The sequence below is a fragment of the Halichoerus grypus genome, chromosome 6 (genome assembly GCF_964656455.1).
Source record: "Halichoerus grypus chromosome 6, mHalGry1.hap1.1, whole genome shotgun sequence".
NCBI classification, from domain to species: domain Eukaryota; kingdom Metazoa; phylum Chordata; class Mammalia; order Carnivora; family Phocidae; genus Halichoerus; species Halichoerus grypus.
The window spans coordinates 141,342,226-141,361,863 of record NC_135717.1 but is presented as its reverse complement, the minus strand read 5'-3'; the positions used below and the strand labels follow the sequence as shown (position 1 = coordinate 141,361,863).

Genomic DNA, 19,638 nt, shown 5'->3' with positions numbered 1-19,638 from the left:
AGTAAATACAAGCTGAATTATTAGAGAGTAGGCCGCAGCTCACATACAACACAGATATATCTGGAAAGGCCAAAGGAATCACTGTGTCTGGGAATGGTCGGTGAGGATAAGGAGTGACAGTGAGCAATTTACCTGCTGGCTCCTGGGCCTGTCGTCATTGTTCGGAGTTCACCTCACAGGGTATTTATTCCCCCTTTATTCCAGCTGTGTTACCCAATTTATCAGGGTAGTCATGGGGGTATGGTGCTTCTTCCAGGCTCAGAAGTGGTGGGAGAAGCCAGAGCGCCTATGGCAGGCAGAAAGAAAACACTGGTCAGGGGAAGGCAAGGAGGCCGATGCCTTGGCTGGTCCTCTGCACATGCACTGGGCCGTTCCTGCCTAGCTGTTTCAGGCGGACTGCATAGAGAATTACCGTGAAGGTGGGAGCAGGTCCAGGACCACCAGCTGCAGAAACATGAGCATGTGTCTGAGTGAATCTGGGCATGAGTATATCAGGAGGGGTGTATATATTGAGTTCAATTTACCACCCACTAATCACCTTTCAACCTACTTGCTATGGTCTGAATTTTTGTGTCTCCCACTCCCTGCCCCACCTTAAATTTGTATGTTGAAATCCTAACATCCTATGTGATGGTATTAGGAAGTGGGCCCTTTGGGAAGTGAGTAGAACATGAGGGTGGAGCCCTCCTGAGTAGGATTAGTGCCCTTCCAGAAGAGACCCCAGACAGCTCCCTCACCCCTCCTGCCAGGTGAGGAAACAGCAAGAAGACTGCTGGCACCTTGATCTTGGACTTCCCAGCCTTTATTTATAAGAAATAAATGTTTGTGGTTTATAAGCTGCTTAGCCTAAAAAATAAAAGTATAATTAAACTTTTAATTTGTTACCATCTGGTAGGTGAGAAATGGCTTGTCAGTGTAAATTGAATGTGAAATGCTTTTATTAAAAGTATGCTCCATTGGGGCGCCTGGGTAGTGCAGTCAGTTGAATGTCCAACTCTTGGTTTTGGTGGGATCGTGATCTCAGGGTGGTGGAATCGAGCCCTGCATCAGGCTCTGTGCTGAGCTGGGATTCTGCTTGGGATCACTTTCCCTCTCCCTCTGCCCCTCCCCACCATTCTCTCATTCTCTCTCTCTCTCTCTCTCTCTTTCAAATCAATAAATAAATCTTAAGAGTATGCTCGATTATCTTTCCAGTGTCCTCAAGGATTATTTCTTTTTCTCTGTAATACCAGTTCAAGTTATTGGCCCATTTTTCAATTAGGTTGTTCATATTTTCCTTTTCTGATTTTTTTAGGAGCTCTCTATATAGAAGACTAGCCTTTATCAGTGATACGTTGTAAATATTGTGCTTTGGTCTTACATTTTTCTTTTGACTTTGACTTTTTTTGTCTTGCAGAATTTGTTTTCAGTTTTCTTGTTAAATTTATCAATCTTTTCTTCTGGGCTTCTGGATATTGAATCAGAATTAGAATGACTCTTCCCACTCTTCCCATTCACTATTAGTGAATTTCTCCCATAATTTCTTTAGAAGTTCTAAACTTCTAACTGGTTTTTTGAACATTTTTGAATGTTGCCTTTTGAACATTTAAATCTCTGATTCATGTAGAATTTATCCTCATGTCAATGGATGTACGAATCCAAATTTTTCTTTGTCCAAGTTATTATCCATTTGTCCCAACACCAAGATATTGTCCAGGTCATTATCCAGGTGTCCCAAATCATCATCTCTGATGATTTGAGGGCCACCTGAATCATATGCTACATTCTAAACTTCTAAACTTTCTCATAGATATGTTTATTTAACTAATGCCTACTTTCTCACTAGATTTTAAATTACAGGAGGGTCCACACTGTGTCTGCTTTACTTTACCTATATCCTCAGAGCTTAGAACAGCACCTGGCCCATAGCAGGTGCTCAATACCTACCTGTTGTATTGCAGAAAGCTTATGATGTTCTAGGACAGTGTTTCCCACTTTCCCCCACAAATAGGTCTAAATGTGATTTAGTATTTTTAATTTAATGACAAGTATTTTACAGAGAATGAAAATAAAGAAATGTGTGGCAGACAATATACAACATTATGTGCCTCAGCTGAGGTACATAATAGTTTCTTTCAAGCAATGTTATTTTAACCAAACATGTTTGATTCAGTCTATATGTTAACAGGAGTCAAAGAATACCGAAATGTTAGTGTCTAGATGAAGCATTTTTATTAAGCACAAATAAGATAAAGTCAATTTTTATAAACAGTAGATACCGGGACATTGCAGATGCAATGTTCATTTCATTCTTTCACTCATTTCTTAGTAACCCTAGAGGTCCAAAATATCTAGAAAGTTGCATTTTTTTCTGGGAAGCATGATTTTGAAACCCAAGTACTCACCTAGCTGAAATCTGAACCTAGTCCATCAGGCCCCCGCATCTGCTTTTCAGTGCACCTCTACTGTTTTCTTGTTGCTATTTGACTTCATTTGATCCCCACAACAATCATACCAAGTGGGGCATTCTCTCCTTTTTACAGATGAGGAAACTCAAGTAATTCTATACTGTAAGTGGCAGAAAATTTGGGGATTTGCAAAGATCGCAAGGTATGTTCCTTGCAAATGACAATAATTTACTATATTTAAAAAGTGCAGCATTCCACTGTACAATTATTAATACATTCAAATAATTTTATTTCATTCTTCATTGGCAAAGCAGCAGCATGAAAAGCAAAATAGCATGCAACTTTGATCGAATGCGAATACATATAAAAAAATCATAGGTCCATGAGCTAGCAAATAGTTAATTAAATGTTAAATAATAACATATTTAATAACAGTTGTAATGGTATAAAAAAATAAAAGTCCAAGATATCCTTCCACTATTTAGCAACTAATGCTACATTTCTCCATTTCCTATTATTGGGATTACTATTATATGTATGTATATACATATGTATGTGTGGCATTTTTTTTTCATTTCTTTAAAAGGAATTGAGTTTGAAAGTCTTAATTCTATGCAAAGCAAACTCTTTAAGAATCAAAGGTTCTGTGACAGACACCTTACTATACCATTCAAAAGAAAAGAGCATAGGACTGGAATGCACAAAGTCACTTGGGGTAAGTCACACAGCTTCTCCAATGACCTGATATACCTGCAAAATGAGAGGAATTTGCAATAACAACCCTAACATTCATTCAGGCTTTAAAAAATCTAAAATCCTGTAGTTCTGTGATCTGTCTCAAAGTATCCTACTCTTTATGACTATACAGATGTCAATTCTAACTAATTACATTTACCAGACTAAACAGTGGCAATGAACGAGTACTGTTACCTTAATTTGGGTAGCTATGGCAGACTTCGTAAAGCAAAAAAAATCACTATTGGGTGCAACTGAAAATTTCTGCAAAATAATCTTCTAATTGATGACAATATCCCAGGGCTGTGGCATGTTGCAATTAAATACATAACTGCATTTCAGCTGAACAACTTAAAATCATTTGATTCTTTAAAATAAAGTAAATCAATACATCTATTTTTTCCTAGGAAATTGCATATATTTGTACCAAGTATTAAATTGCCATATCCCAATAGTGTGAAAAATATGTTATTGTTAAATAGTATAAATCTTCCAGTGCCTAAATAATAGTGTTAGAAGGTAACTTCACTTGACATTATGATTATTGCACAGAGTTCCTAGAATCCAAAAGTTTAGTTCCACTGGCATGTGCAGTCTATAGGTTCCTGGAGGGTATGCATAACTTCAGTGCCATTTCCTGAGCAATATAGAGGCACAGACAAGTTTCTCACTCCATTTTCACGACAACATTTGCAGAATCTTAGATGGCTCTCAATATTGATGTTATATATGGTAGCAGATGGGCATTTTCCATCACAAGATGCGACATTTACCTGTAAGGAGAGACAATGAGAAAAGAATTCTTAAAATTTTTAAAAACTGGCTATTCAATTCTTCTAAGATAACAAATGAAAGCAAAACTTTATTATCACTATAATAACTCTCAAGCTTCTATGTTAGAAGACTGCAAAAAATACCAAGTTAAAACTTAGTAACTTGAATAAGTCCAAGAGATGTTCCATGGTGATGCCTAAGACAGCAAGGCTGACATAAATCAAACTCTGAAATAAATTGCACATATAACTAGTCAGTTATGTATAAAATGTTCATCACAATCTAATGATCCTATTGTAATCTGTATTGTATCATGGCTCGTGTAGACTGTAGTATTGTATAGGTCACATTAAATGGGGTAAAGTTAGAACTAAGACTATTTTTGCTGAGTTAAATTGCATAGTTAAGAAAATATGTAGTCAAATATATTTGGTTTTAATTTCCATCTCTCTAGATTGCAATTATGATTCATAACTATTGATTATTTATGCTAAGAATAGTTCACACTTCTTCACAAACGGAATATTTTAATATTAAAATGTATGAATAATCTCAAAGTTAAATATTGTGACACTCGGCATTTTGTTGGCTTACAAACATATTAGTGCTGTGACACATATACTTTTGGAAAGACACATGCCCTTTATGTAACAAATCATATTTTTCCACTTACAGGATTTTGACTTATACAGTCCTGTTTCCTTATGATTGATTTAATGATCACTTTCTGGCATATTCTTTCTTCTCGTTTGCCTGATAAAATATAGAATGTATTTATTCATCAGAAGGCCCATGTCAGATTGTTTCTTAATTCAATTAAACATATGCCTATATTTAAAATAAAATAATGTATATATTTATATAAAATATAGTCTATATTAAGGTATACTTAAAATTTCCTTCATATATTTTACGTTCGATATTTATTTTCACTTTCTAAATAGATTTTCTCATATTTTTAGCATTGTACTTATCTCTTTACCTTATTGTCCTAGAATAGTTATCATAATCATAAATCAAAACATTCTACACATGCAATAATGTTCATATGTATCATATAGAGAGATAAAATGTTTAAAATTCTAAAAATATGCAATTATTTTTATAATGAAACATTGTATGTAGAAGTAAATATACATGTACATAATTAGGCATTTATACATATATACATAAATCTTAGAATTAAAAACAGATTTAAAACCACTTTATCTTAATAGATGTTAAGATAAAATCATACATAAATGTAATTGAATTATTTATTAACCATTTTGAAATGTATGGATGAGTCAAATTATAGTTTGTATTTATGGCTCTGAAATGATCTCTTATGACTTCACATTAAAATACTTTGTATTAATTAATGATACATTAATATGCCTCTGTGCATGTGATGGATGACCACTTGATAATACAGCTAAGAATATATATTTAATGCTATAGGATAGTGGATGTAAATAACCCCTGAATCAGGATGCAAAAAGACCAAGGTTCTTACTTCACTCTGACACTAACTTGCTTTGTTACTTTAGCAAAGTCACTGAAATCATTCTGCTGAGTTTCCTTGTTTGCAAAAGACTGAAATTAGATCTCCAGTTTCCAAACTAGTTTAGCCACAAAATCTTTAAGTGCTTATATGAAATTCCAACATGTAAAGTATCTAAAAGTTAAACTACTGCAGTTGAAGCAGAGATGAGTAGCAGAGATTGCCTGAAATTAAACTGTCCTTCTCAAGGTCACTCTTGACCTTCAAAGTGCTAACTTCGGAGGTCACAGCTTAGTTCTCATCCTACTTAATTTCTCAGCAGCATTTGGCCCAGTCTATCACTCTCTCCTCCTTGATACAATTTCCACACTTGGCTTCCAAAACACCCCCTTTGGTTTTCCTCCATCTCATTTGTGGCTCCTCCTCAGAATCCTAGGCTTGTTCCTTCTCCTTTCCCTAGCCTCCCACCTATAGCCTGGTCGGAGGTTCAGAATTGGTGATGGAGGGCAGGCTGGTGTGTTCCTTATGGTGCTTTCACTCAGTGGTTAGTTACTTTATTAGCCTTTCTATTCTCATGTAAGAAAGATTAGTTAATAATGAAATCATCTTTAATGTGACCTATAAGGTACCTACCCTCTTCTTTCTGTCACCTTCATCCCTGTGCTTAGCCAAACTTTGCTATTTCCTCTGCTTTCAATACTTTTTATTCTTCCTGGCTGGATTTCCAAAGACATTCATTCTCTACCCAGATGATACCTCCTCGTAGAGGCATTCTCTAACCACTCACTTAAATTAGCAACCCAGCTCCCCACTCTCCATCCCTTTTATTCTGCACTATTTTTCTTTATATCACTCATCTCTACCTGGCACGATAGTATATATTTATGTGTTCATTGTTTCTCCCCCTTCTTCCTAATATGCACTAGGCATGCAGGTATTGCATCATTCACTATCATAGTCCCAGTGCCTAAAAGAGTGCCTGATACATGGCAGGCACTTCATAGAAATCAGTTTGATTAGCTAATTCGTACAATGAATATAACTGGGACAGCATAAATTTATCATTAGTTGTCTGAAATTATTAGTACCAAGAGGCATTTCCAACATCCAGTCTCTCCAAGATAGCCCAGTCACCCAGAAGCAAAGTCTGCAGACAAGGAGTCTGTGATACCAAAGCAGAAACTATTTCACAAGTCCTTACATGTCAGATGGGAGAAACTGAGGTAGGTTGGTATTATTCTGCAACTTCAGAGAGCTTGGCAGAAGTGAAAGGTCCGGGGCCTGGGCATTGGACAGGCCTGAGTCCATTACTGATTAGTGCAATCAACTTTTCTGAAGCTTCATTTCCTTATCTGGAGGGGAAACCATACTTACCTCCCCATCTACCTCCCAGAACTGTTGTGAAGTTTGGTTGCAATACAGTCTTCAGGGGGCATAATAGTGCCGATGTGTGGCAGGCAATGAATAGCAGGATTATGGTCAGTTGTATAGATCTTCCCCTGCCTGCTCTCGGATAACAAGATGTACTTACTTGTTTAATAATCAACATGGAGTTATAGAATCCAAGTCCTTATTGAAGTCACAATGCCATTCTCATCTTTGAGATGGGCTAACTTTGTATAGCCCATCATGTTCCAAGCAAATTTGACCATAGAGACTTTTTTAACTTAAAACCTATTAAAATCCTATGCAAAACCTTTTGGGAAATACAACAATAAAGAAATTTCTGATATTTAGGTTAATATTCATCTAAATTAAAAATACTTTATTCATATTCCAGAAGACTAAATTACAAAATAATTAACCACATGACAAACATTTAAATAATAACATTATAAAATGTGCTTCCCTCCTTGCATCATAAGATCTGAATTTTATGAGAAAAATCATAATCACCATGAGCAATTAAAACTAATCTATCAAATTAATGCATGTAATATGTCCTCACTTACAGATCTTGCAACAGCCTTCATTATAAAGCTTTACAATCCCTTCATTCTAGGAAGAGAGAAGGAATAAAGTCAAAACTCACAGTGTTTGTTATTTCCTCTTGGACTAGAAATAGAAAACTAACTCTCAGTATTTTTATTAAATATCACAAAGCCTTTAAAGGAAAATTATAGAAATTTAACCATTTCTAATGAGAATTTGTTTTTAAAATTAGGAGCTGATATTTTGTTTAAATTTTTGTTATTCACTAGTAAAACAAAGTGCAAAAAGATTAACTTACTTAGAAGAACACTTTCTTTCTTTCTTTCTTTATTTATTTATTTAAAAACATTTTAAATAACACCAAAAAAATTCTTACCAAAGCAAAGTACTAATAGGTACTCTAAATAGAGGCCATTATGTTTCTTTCAACTCCTTGAAATAACCTAAAGTACTCTATGAGACAAGACTAAGTTCCTGAATATAACTGATTTTTAAAATGATGTATCTTTTTCTTTATCATTTTATTCAAAAAAATCCACCACTTCAGGATGACTCTTGCCTAAGACTAAATTAAGAAAATTTTATTGATTATCTTTTTGAATTCTTACAGTAAGCCACTAATTGCTTTTGGTAACTTGCTAATTACAATTCAAGTAACAGAATTTACGCTATAAAAATGAATCTGGGAAATAAGATGATGCCTAAGATTCCTTCCAGAGCTGAAATTCTATTACTTTACTATATACGATATCTACCTACCCAGCCAGCTAGCCACCATCACTAAAAGGGCACATCTTGGGAAAAAAAAAATCAGTGAGACTATGCTATTTCTGCATACTTAAGAAAAATATTGCCTACACAATAGAACAAAGTTCACTTTTCATTAGGGATTACTATCTCCTAAATAGTTAAAGCTACGAAGGATCTTGTAAGAAAAAAGTATCTATCAGCTCCAAAAATCTACTTTCCCAATGGACTCTTCTCTGAGAGAATAAGGAATTGGGGTATCTAAGCTAAACGATCAGCAGTGCTGTGATATATGCCAGGTTTCACCATGGCCTGTGCTCAGAGAAGTTAAGACAAATTTCATTTAGGCCAGCATGAATTAAAAAGGGAATGGCATCATAAATCTGGCTGTGTGTTTAAGAAATAATAAAATTGGCCAACCTCTAATTGATTATTAATTCATACTGAAAGAGAGGCTAGGTCTGCTGATCAAATGATTTTTCAATAATTCTTTGATCTAGCACAATGTCCGTTCAGGGAGAATCAAAGTTATTTGGAACACCATTTATAACTCAAAATGGCAAACTGAAGAAATATAATGAGCTTTTATGTATACATGAAAATAAAACGTACACCAAATAAATAAGCCACAATGTATTTATGTACGACCTTTGAAAACATATTTTCTAAATTATATGTAATACTACATTTTCTTAGATATGATAAAGTACAAACCATTTTGCATTCAGTCTCATTAAAAGGGGGACAGACCATATTGTAGTTCAGAATCATTGTCCCTTCATCAGTCTTAACACATTCATATGTGGTACAATTATAGTGCCAGGTACTCCCCTCCTAAAAATAAGAGAAAGTTACTGTTTTGCTTATTAAAATCTGATATGTTTCTTAAGTAGAATATTTCCTATCCAAGATGCAGAGAACTTCCTGTGGCATACAATGTCCATCTGGAAATATCCCCAAACTTATCTAAAAGGATTAAAAATACATAGATGGTGTGTGTGCATGTGTGTTTGGTTTCATACTAGAACTGAGATGTAAAAGTGAAATAAAGCGATAGAGAGGAAAGAAACAAATAGGTATGTGTTTCTACTACAAGATTAATTATCCAATTTGCCCAAGTGACAAAGGTCTTGTTTTAATATTCCCTCACTAATTATAAAACAACAAATCGTATTAGTTAATATGCCTCCTTTCTTGAGATTTGTTTATTCTTCCTTCTACTCCCTTATCAACAAAACAATTACAAAATCTTTGGATGACAGTGATAATTGACTTTTGCTTCTAGTTTTATATTCCTTATCATTGTTTTAAAACATATTCCTATTCCTTTAACAAATTTTTAAACATAATAACTGTTTATTTCATTCCTGATTTCAGAATTCTTGTTTAGAAATAAAAGCAGCTGGACATATTATAACATAATTATCGAGCTGTAGTTGTTGATCTATATTCTTATTTTTTAACCCACATTTTAAAATACTAGCCAAACTCTGGTTTAAAGATTCCTTGTGCAGTAAGGAATTTTGATGAACTTCTTTTTCTCCAGATTCTATTTTAACTTATAAATATCTTTAGATCTTCTATGAACCTTAATTAGAAAAGATCTCCAAGTCCAGGTATAAGAGAAAATAAAATATTCAAATTCAAATAGTAATTCTGTTAATATCCAGTTCAAATAGTACAATCTTGTTTATCTGAAATCAAAAATCAGTTGTTCCACAGAAATTAGATTTCAAGATAACTAAAGCTTATCTTTGAAAGAGCAGGAGTTAACCATCTTGATGTATATTTACCTTGATTGCATTACTTGTTGAGTTCTCAAAAAATATTCTGAACATAATTTAGTCTTTTATCTACATTTCAGGCTATCACTGTGAATACTAGTCATATAAATAGATGGTTCCTGGATTTATTGATTATAGAGTTTATGTTGCCCTTTTACTAAAAGCCCCAAATTTCTGTGTTTTTTCAAGTAAATTCTGATTCCTTTTCTCTCACTGACACCTATGTCTTCCTCATCATTTTAGAAGGTTTTGTTTTCAAAACCCCTTCTTTAAAATAATATATTATAAAATAGAAATATTGCTAGGATAAAACAAACAGTATCACCAACACTATTTAAATTGGTAACACTAGTTTGCACATAACTGCGAAACATAGGTTATGGCACAAGAAGACAATTATTCATCTTTCTTATTTAATAAAATGCACAGGATTGGAGAAATCTGTTTTGGGGGTATGTGACTAATCCCATGTAATTAAGAACACCAGAAGTAAGACCTCTAGATAATTAAACTATTAATGAAAACACTTAAGAATGGCAAAAATAAATTGGAACAACTTTCAGGTAATGTAAGTTATAAAGAATTAGTCACACTCCTAAATCTGATGACATCACTAATAACTGCACTAAAAATAGAAAGTTCCCTTTCTCTCTTCTAGGGAAGGAGTAGGTCAGTCCATAAACCTATATGGAGTTATTATGAGACTATAGGAGAGTTCTGAATAATTATTGTATTATTTTTGGTAGAAAGATGTGATACAGCATTACTGACTCTTGAAGTCTTCTTTGTAAAAAATATTCTAAGTCTTTTATCTTATTTACCCACTGAAATCTTAAATACCTGAAATAATAAAATGTTAACATTGTGAGTTTCAGATTTCTGTTAAAATGCTTCATTTTTTAAATTTCTTTTAAAGATTTTATTTATTCATTTGAGAGAGAGAGAGCACGAGAGGGGTGAGGGGCAGAGGGAGAAGCAGATTCCCCACTGAGCAGGGAGCCCAATGTGGGGCTCGATCCCCAGACTCTGGGATCATGATCTGAGTGGAAGGCAGGCACCCAACTGACTGAGCCATCCAGGCACCCCCCACCTTTGTTTTTTAAGATTTTATCAGATGAATGGATAAAAAAGATGTGATACATATATACAATGGAATATTATTCAGCCATCAGAAAAGATGAATACCCACTATTTGCATCGACATGGGTGAACTGGAGGGGATTATGCTAAGTGAAGTAAGTCAAGCAGAGAAAGACAATTATCATATGGTTTCACTCATATGTGGAACATAAGCAATAACAGGGAGGACCATAGGGGAAGGGAGGGAAATCTGAAGGGGGAGAAATCAGAGAGGGAGATGAACCATTAGAGACTATGGACCCCAGGACACAAACTGAAGGTTTCAGAGAGAAGGGGGCAGAGGGATGGGGTAACAGAGTGATGGGCATTAAGGAGGGCACGTGATGTGATGAGCATATGTGATTATATGCAACTAATGAATCATTGAACACTACATCAAAAACTAATGATATACCACACAGTGGCTAACTGAGCATAATAAAAAAAAAAGAAAAGAAAATGTTTCATTTTAAATGAGTGAACAAAATAATAGTTTTTTTCCCTTTGTTCTAACAATTAGAAATAAGCAATTCTCAAAGCCCATTTTCCTCACATCTGGAAAAAAAAATGAGGATCTATACTAAAATGAGTTTCAGAAATGATTTAAACATATTCCTTTACAGCAGGAATTATCAGAAACTTTAAAATGTAACAAATGTAACTGTGTCTTGTGTGCTGTATATGAGTGTGTTTATTGTATGTAGAACTCTGTGTGTGTGTGTGTGTGCATGTGTGATATTTTTCAAACCTATTTGACATAAAATCATCTTCAGAAAATTGCAGAGAGAGCTACCCTCCAAGGAACTTATTTTAGGAACTAAGGAATTCATACCTCATATATAACTGATGTTCCATTTTCCATTTGAAATTTGCAGGATACATTTTTGCAGGTACCACAGCAATCATAATCACTTGGAGATGGAATGTACACCTGGTGCTGGGTATAATGATAGTACATTTAATTAGCCACACAACAATACCAATATTTTTAATGAATCCATTCTGGAAGTGCTTCCCAATATTACTATATGCTCTCTCAGAACACCTGTAAGCAATTTAAAGGTTGAATTTGAGGCACTTCAAATAATAATTGACTTTATATAGCTGTATTAGAAAGTGAAGAAAACTATTAGCCTTTACATCTAACAGCCAAGATTCATCAAGCAGGTCAAGCAAGCTATATAGATAAATAGATAATAAGGCTCAAGATCATACACAGGAAAAGGAAAATATGCATTGTATAGATATATTACACATTAATAGATTATTGAACTATTCAAGTGTATACTTCAAACTTATGCAGTATTCACTAGTTAAAATTCTATAGTGACATTTTATGATTAATTTAACTCTCCACTGGAATGACTTACAAAGAATACTTACAATGTCACATTCTTTTGAGCAATTCACCATTGTAAAATTCAGAGTGTGAAAGCCTATATGGTTATCTTTTTCTTCCAGACACTCCACTGTATAACAAAAGTCCCCTTCCAAATACTTTATCATAGATTGGCCAGGATTCAATACTGATACTGCTTGAAATACACACACATCATCCTTTTCTAAGAAAAGAAAGTCAATGGAAAGTACTATTTTGAGTTTTTTATTAATCAATCAATGGAACTTTTACTTATATTTATGTTTTCATTGTGATGTGCAATTTTTTTTTCCAAAACCAATAAGATCTTTACCTCTATATTTTGTTAATAACTCAAGAGTTTACCTAATAATGAATGTAGCACATTTATTCCTTAACATACAATAAGAAAGTGATCTGTAAAGTCAACTCCTCTTTACTGTTTGAACTGCCTTCAAAAGCTATACTTCATAGCAGATTCCAGAGTTTTAGACTTATCATCAAGCTACTTGTTATTCTCTCTTCTGGAAACATAACATGACAATTTGGGGGAGTAGATATAGATGGAGGCAATATCTAAATCAACAGTAGTGGGGCTCTTCATGGTGGCACTAACATTTTATGGTTTTTAATGGTTCTTTTGAGAGAAAATTTTCAATTTTGTTGTGATGCAAAATATAGCCTTGTACATCGTACTCAATGATGAAGGTAGTTGATACAAAGTAAAAGCATATTAATTTAGGCTAGGCTAGTGATGAAGATTCAGCTCAGAAGCTCTTTGTGCCTTGCCAACAACTGAATTTAAACTTTCTTGCATATAAAAATGCAAAAGTTTCAAGCTGTTGAATAAAAGGTTTTTTATTAACCCACTAATACATAATATGAAGATTTGTTAATTTATAGAAAAATCAGTTCTATGCTTTACAATGTTAACATCCATAATGATAGCACAGTGAACAATAAGTCTCCCTTTTAGATGTTTATTTTTAAAATATTAAATATATATATTAAAAAGAACCATAGAATCAACTTTATATATAATAAATATATATATTAAAAAGAACCATAGAATCAACAACATAGAACCATAGAACTAAAATTCTGCAAAGCCTCTGAAAAACACATTCATTTTTCTGTCCCATTAACATATTTGTCAGAACATTTAGAGATATTACAAAAGAGGCAACTGAAAAATAATAGTGCACTTTTATAATAAAAAACTGGCAAAATGGCTTAAAATGTGTAATACAACTCAAAGAAAATCATTTTTAATTTATTAATAGTGAACAATAGATACCAATAATATTCATATCATTTAAAAGCTAGATAAAACATAGTTACCACAGAGATACTGTACACATCCACAGTCACTCTGAAAGTTCCGGTCTATTGCAGTAAATTCTCCCTATCAGAAAGATATTATTATTAAATATGACTTGTACAGCTTATTATATGACAACTATAAAAATATATACACAGTATAACATTTAGTAAGTTCCCTACCACACAGCCAGACACATATCAGGTGCTTAATAAATATTTGATAGTAAACAGGCTTTGATTAACACAATGGTCATTTAATTAGCAGCCTACAGAAAAAATTCACAATAAACAATATGATTATGGATGACTTAATCTCTCTAAACTTTAATTTCTTTATCTATTAAATGAGTGAAAGTAGAGAAGATGATCTTTATGGTCTTTAATAACTTGAAAATATTGTTGGAATCTGGGCTTCTAGTGGATAGTTGGAGATAAGAGAATATGTGCTAATCCTGGAAATTTTGGTTGGTGCAAACATTCTTGATCTTCTCTATGGAGGTGGTCCAAGGTTCTGATGTTTGCATGGAGCAAGGCTGCAACAGCATATAAAGCAGGAGCAGAAGAGTGTAGTAGAGGGACTAAAAGCACAGACTCAGGAACAAGGCTGCTCTGTGCCCATCTGGCTTTGCTGCCTGCTAGCTGTGGGACCTCAGGGAAGTTACTGAGTCAGGCTTCTCCTCACTTTCCTCATCTCTAAAATGGGTATAATAACAATGCCTACCTCTTAGGTTTAGTTGGAGAAATAAATGGGTCAATTCAGGTAAAGAACTTACAATAGGGTGGACACACAGAAAATGTGGTATAACCTTTAGGTGTCAATAAATTGCTGTCATACCAATCTTAAACATTGCCCTGTCAGAAACGATATAGGGTCCTCTCAGTGTAGTACCAGGTTTAAAGTTTTAAGAATTGCATTTTTAAGTAATAACTTTTCCTGAGTGCATTTAATTTCCATATGATATCAATAATAAAATTAACTTGATTCTTTTTTCTTTTTTTAAAGATATTATTTATTTATTTATTTATTTATTTATTTATTTTAGAGAGAGAGCACAAGTGCAACTAAGGAGAGGGGCGGGGGTGGGAGGGGGAGGAAGAGGGAAAAATGCCAAGCAGACTCCGTACTGAGTGTAGAGCCTAACATGGGGGCTTGATCTCATGACCCTGAGCTCATGATCTGAGCCAAAACCAAGAGTTGGATGCTTTTTCTCAAGGCATGAGAAAGGTTGCTATCTTTCAGCATACATTTCTTACCTCACACTTTGGTGCATTTATTCATGTTCAACCTAGCCTCTATCTAGAATAGTTCAGCTCCTTTCATCCATTATTCTAAACTATCTGTTTCTTCCAAACTTTTCTTGATGGTTAACTTCCCTAGAAAGTTCTCCATGATGATCTTGTGGTTAACATTCGGAGTACTGTGTTTATTTTATCATAATAATTCTAGCTAATCCTTATTGAGCTCTTTCTATGTATCAGGTACTATCTAAGTAATTTATATTAACTTATTTTATTGATATGATGTAGGTATTGTTATTTTTATATTGCAGATGAGGAAAGTGAAGCACAGGTAGAAAGAGTCGAGGCCAGGAATAAAAACAAGGCAGTTTCAACTTGCTTTTGTTCTCATTTCAACTTATGTCTGGGCTATAGTTTCTAAAAGAAATGAAGGAGTTATGGCAGAGTAGAAAGAATAAAGGAATACACAAAAGCACACACAGACATAAAACAACCCTTGGTTTGAGTCCTAAAGATCTCAGTCAATCATTTGCTCATTTGATACCAGAGCATGTTACTTTAATCAACTTCAGTATAATTTAATGAGGATAATTTCATTAACTCCGAGAACTCAGAAATAAGGGGGATAAAGGAAGAATAAACTAACTTAAATAATATGACAATTCAATCAAAATATGTGTTCTTACCACTTCACAAGTTGGCATAACAAGGTTTTCACAGCTACATTCTAAAAGGCAAAAATCAACATATTTATATTGGTCAGAATATATCACTGTACTGTAATAAAACTTCAAAGTATGAAAATTAGTTACCGCAATGCCATGTTGGACAACATTGACCAGACACATTTTCTTTGACAAGCTTCATATCCTCTGCACAGTCGAGTAGTGGTGCAGGACAAAGATTTGGGTCACAAACTAAATAGAAAAAAATTCCACGGATAAAGGTTAGCTTCTTGTAAAAGCTTATCCTTACTACCTACCATTTAATTCACTGCCATTGCTGATGTCGTGCATGGACTCATATTTCTCCCACCACTCACTTGCCATGTATCGGTGGGGATGCAATACATGACTCCCAAGCAAGTACAACAGTAGTAGAACTAGGACAGCTCAGCAGGTGAAGAGCCCTGAGAAATGCCAGGTGTGCAAGAAAAGAAAGGAAGTAGAGAATGTATGGTATCACCTGGGAAGCTAGAAATTCTAGGATGATGAGAAAAGTCATAGTAATCTATTTTGGGGAGGTAATGATATTATCCAAGAAGAGCTCTTAGATGTATAAAAATATTACCTATACTTAATATATATTTTATATACTAGAATTCAATGAAGGTCTGATATAACAGTGCAATGAAGATTCATGGGGCTTTTTAAATATTGGATAAATCTAAATATTTTAAATTAGTTAAGATATACTCACCACAGTAATATCGTGGACAACAGAAATGTGTAGTATTAAGATCCACAGTGAGAAATTCCCCATCAGTACATAGTGGAATAGGTTCGGTGCAAGATTCACAAACTGAAGGTAAAACAAAAAGCCAGAAATCACAACTGAGCTAAAAACAAGCTAATTATTAATTTGGATTACTACAGACATATAAAAATCAACATGAAATAACGTTTAATAAAATAGGAAAAAGGGAAAATAAGGCTTTAACAGATCTCCTCATTTGGTCATGAAAACAGTGCTAGTAGGTATATTGCTATATGCTTTCCGAGCACAGTGACCGAGAAAAACACCATCTTACCAGAAATACAGAGCATTAAGATTTCTAGAGCAACTTTCTTTTTCCTAGGATCAAAATGTCATTGATTTATTTACTTCAGTTTTCTGAATTCGCTACCCTTGATTACTCCAATTTATGGAAGAATATTAATAGAGTAGGCACCTGTTCTTTTGGGCTGTTCCCTTCAATTACAATTCTTCAATTACAATTCTCTGAAAGACCCTGGCAAAATGTCCCACCCATACTGTCTTGGAATGACTCTTAATAAAGGTGCCTGACTCTCAGCAGGCCTCTGTGTAGGAACAACCCACATTAGACAAATCAGAATCTCTTTCTATGGCATCTGAATCACAAACAGAGGCACACCAGGGCAGGAAATGGATGTTACTGACTCAGTCCTTAGTGACTGCCCCCTGGAGTAGCTGGTTTCTCTCCTTTCCAGGGCTTGGTTTTTCTGCTTCATCTTGATCCTACAAAATCTTGATCCCCAAGCCTTCCAGTAATTGGTTGTGTGTAAACTAGCCATAAGCAATCCATTTTGCCACCTGCACTCAGAGAACCTTAACTGGTACAAAGAGATGTGTTTTGATTTCCATAGGTACACCTGAAACCTACATTAATCACCAGTCTTTGATATGAAAATTCACTTGAAATGGAAAATAGAGAACTTTTTAATTTTCAGTGTCCATTTCATCAGACAGAATATATAACTCCCTATAGTCTTTTCCCAGACACCTTTCATTTCATTTCTACCATTCTCTTCCATCATCACTATGCTCACACATAACATCACACATGATATATAAAATGAAGTTTTAAAGTGGTTCTCTAATGGCTTAGCAGAGTCCATTATTTCAGTTGGTTCTTCAAGGAAAGCCAAGGCTAAATTTTTCTCTAAAAACAACTGGTACTAGCCTTATTAAAGAAAAAAAAAATTTAATTATATTGTCTTGAGCATGTTTTGACTGATATATATAGCCCATATATATAATAAGAGAAAGTAATGCTAACTGTAATAATTGTCGAGTCATTTAAAATGCCGTACTTTCTTTTCAACTGTTCTTATTCAGTTGGATTCCTATCAGTATATCAGCAGAATATTGGTTACCATCAGTCCCATGAAATTCATATCAAATAAGAGATTTTCCCTACATTCTCCCTTTGGTTCAAAAAAGTTATCTCACAGAACACTCACCACAGAGAGGAGAAAAACAGCAAGGCTCTTCCTGTTGAACTTGAATCATGAATTGGTCTTCTCTGCATTCTGGTACTGAAATCCTGGGGCATTTCAATTGGTCACATTCTGCAGAAACACCAAGATATTTGAAAAATTGTATAAAGTGAAATGATAAAATAAATAAAGTAGTATGGTTTAGTTCTCTTTGAATTTATATATATCTTGCTAACTCAAAGTGTGTTTGGTGGGGGAGGGTTCCCACTCAGCACCCAGTAATTCTCTAGACACCAGCTGGTTGTCCTACAATTCAACTCAATTCTGACAGTATCTACAGACACCAGTTACAAGCCCCACTTGTTACCTGTACTCCTTTCTGGCTGACTGGCTATAAATCGGGGGTTTCCACAACCTTTTCCTTGGGTTTGATTAATTTGCTAGAGCAGCCAGCAGAACTCAGAGAAAACTTTTACTTACCAGATCACCAATTTTTTATAAAAGAATATAACTCAGGAATAGCCAGATGGAAGAGATGCATAGGGCAAAGATAGGGAAAGGGTAGGGAGCTTTTATGCCCTCTCAGAGCACACCAGTCCCTGAATTTCCTTGTGTTCACCAACCTGGAAGTTCTCTAAACCTCAGTCTTTTTTGGGTTTATTTTAGAGGCTTTATTACGTAGGCATGATTGATTAAATCATTGGCTATTTAAGATCAGATCCAACCTCCAGCCCCTGTCCCCTCCCTGGAGGTCAGGGGGTGGGACTGAAAAATTCTAACCCTCCAGTCACAGGATTGGTTCCCCTGGCAACCAGACCCCATTCTCAGATTAGCTAAAGGCTTTCCAATAGCAGTCATTAACATAACAAAAGACACCTTTATAGGTCTCCTCATTTAGGAAACGGGATTAGGAGCTCTGTACTGAGAATGGGGTAGAAGACCAGGTATGTAGTTTCTTATTATAAATTACAATACCACACCTGCTATTTCCTATATATTTCTGCTAAGATTAAGATCTTTAAAATGAGTTAATTATCTAAATCCATGTGTTAATATAATATATAAACTTAAAATATACGTATATATATACATTTATTTATAAAGAAATTGCAGGTTAAAAAAGGACTATTTTGGGGCACCCGGGTGGCTCAGTTGGTTAAGCATCTGCCTTCGGCTCCAGTCATGATCCCAGAGTCCTGGGATCAAGCCCCATGTCCGGCTCTCTGCTCACCCTCTGCCTCTGCCTGCCTCTGTGTGTGTGTGTGTCAAATAAATAAATAAAATCATAAATAAATAAATAAATAAATAAATAAATAAAATCTTTTAAAAAAAAGAACTATCTTTAGCAAGACAACTTCACAGTATTTTATAACAAATCATTTTCTTGTAGACCCAAAGAATGAGACTCTAATCCACTATTCTGAACAAGCAATGAACCTCACTCTTACTTTTCCTAGTTAATTACTCACCACATTGATACTGTGGACAACAAGAAAGAGGACTATGGCCAACAACCAATTTCTGACTATTCGTACATGTTGGAATAGCAGTTTCACATAAGGTCATGTCACATCCTGGAAATAAGAAACAGAAGCACTAAAATATTAGCGAATATAACTAAAATCTGTGCTTCTAACTCAAATCAGTGAAGTGATTCTTACTATACATGTTTTTACACTGCAATTAAACACATTCAACCGACAAATGGGTCATATGTGAAAAGGTAGCAGATTTAAGGTTTATTTATTATGGTCCTTTCACCCTTAATTGTCCTAAGTCAAAGATTCCCAGAACCTTGTCACATATTATTGAATACTATTAATTGCTTATAGCTAGAGTTTCGTATGTGTATTTGCAA

At 34.5% G+C, this 19,638-nt stretch overlaps 1 protein-coding gene across 2 annotated transcripts in view; it reads right to left on the bottom strand.

The window, feature by feature from the left end:
* Positions 1-2,780: 2,780 nt before the first annotated feature.
* The window catches only part of OTOGL (otogelin like), a 126,456-nt gene continuing 109,598 nt past the window's right edge, over positions 2,781-19,638 (bottom strand). For both annotated transcript variants that reach the window (XM_078074123.1, XM_078074124.1), the window contains 12 exons: positions 19,250-19,354; positions 17,805-17,912; positions 16,300-16,401; positions 15,693-15,797; positions 15,567-15,607; positions 13,660-13,723; positions 12,345-12,523; positions 11,794-11,898; positions 8,773-8,892; positions 7,332-7,377; positions 4,570-4,649; positions 2,781-3,895 (listed from right to left, as the gene is read on the bottom strand). In XM_078074123.1, coding sequence (XP_077930249.1) covers positions 3,695-3,895; positions 4,570-4,649; positions 7,332-7,377; positions 8,773-8,892; positions 11,794-11,898; positions 12,345-12,523; positions 13,660-13,723; positions 15,567-15,607; positions 15,693-15,797; positions 16,300-16,401; positions 17,805-17,912; positions 19,250-19,354 — 1,256 coding nt within the window. In that variant the 3' untranslated portion in view covers positions 2,781-3,694. The remainder of the gene's footprint in view (positions 3,896-4,569; positions 4,650-7,331; positions 7,378-8,772; positions 8,893-11,793; positions 11,899-12,344; positions 12,524-13,659; positions 13,724-15,566; positions 15,608-15,692; positions 15,798-16,299; positions 16,402-17,804; positions 17,913-19,249; positions 19,355-19,638) is intronic.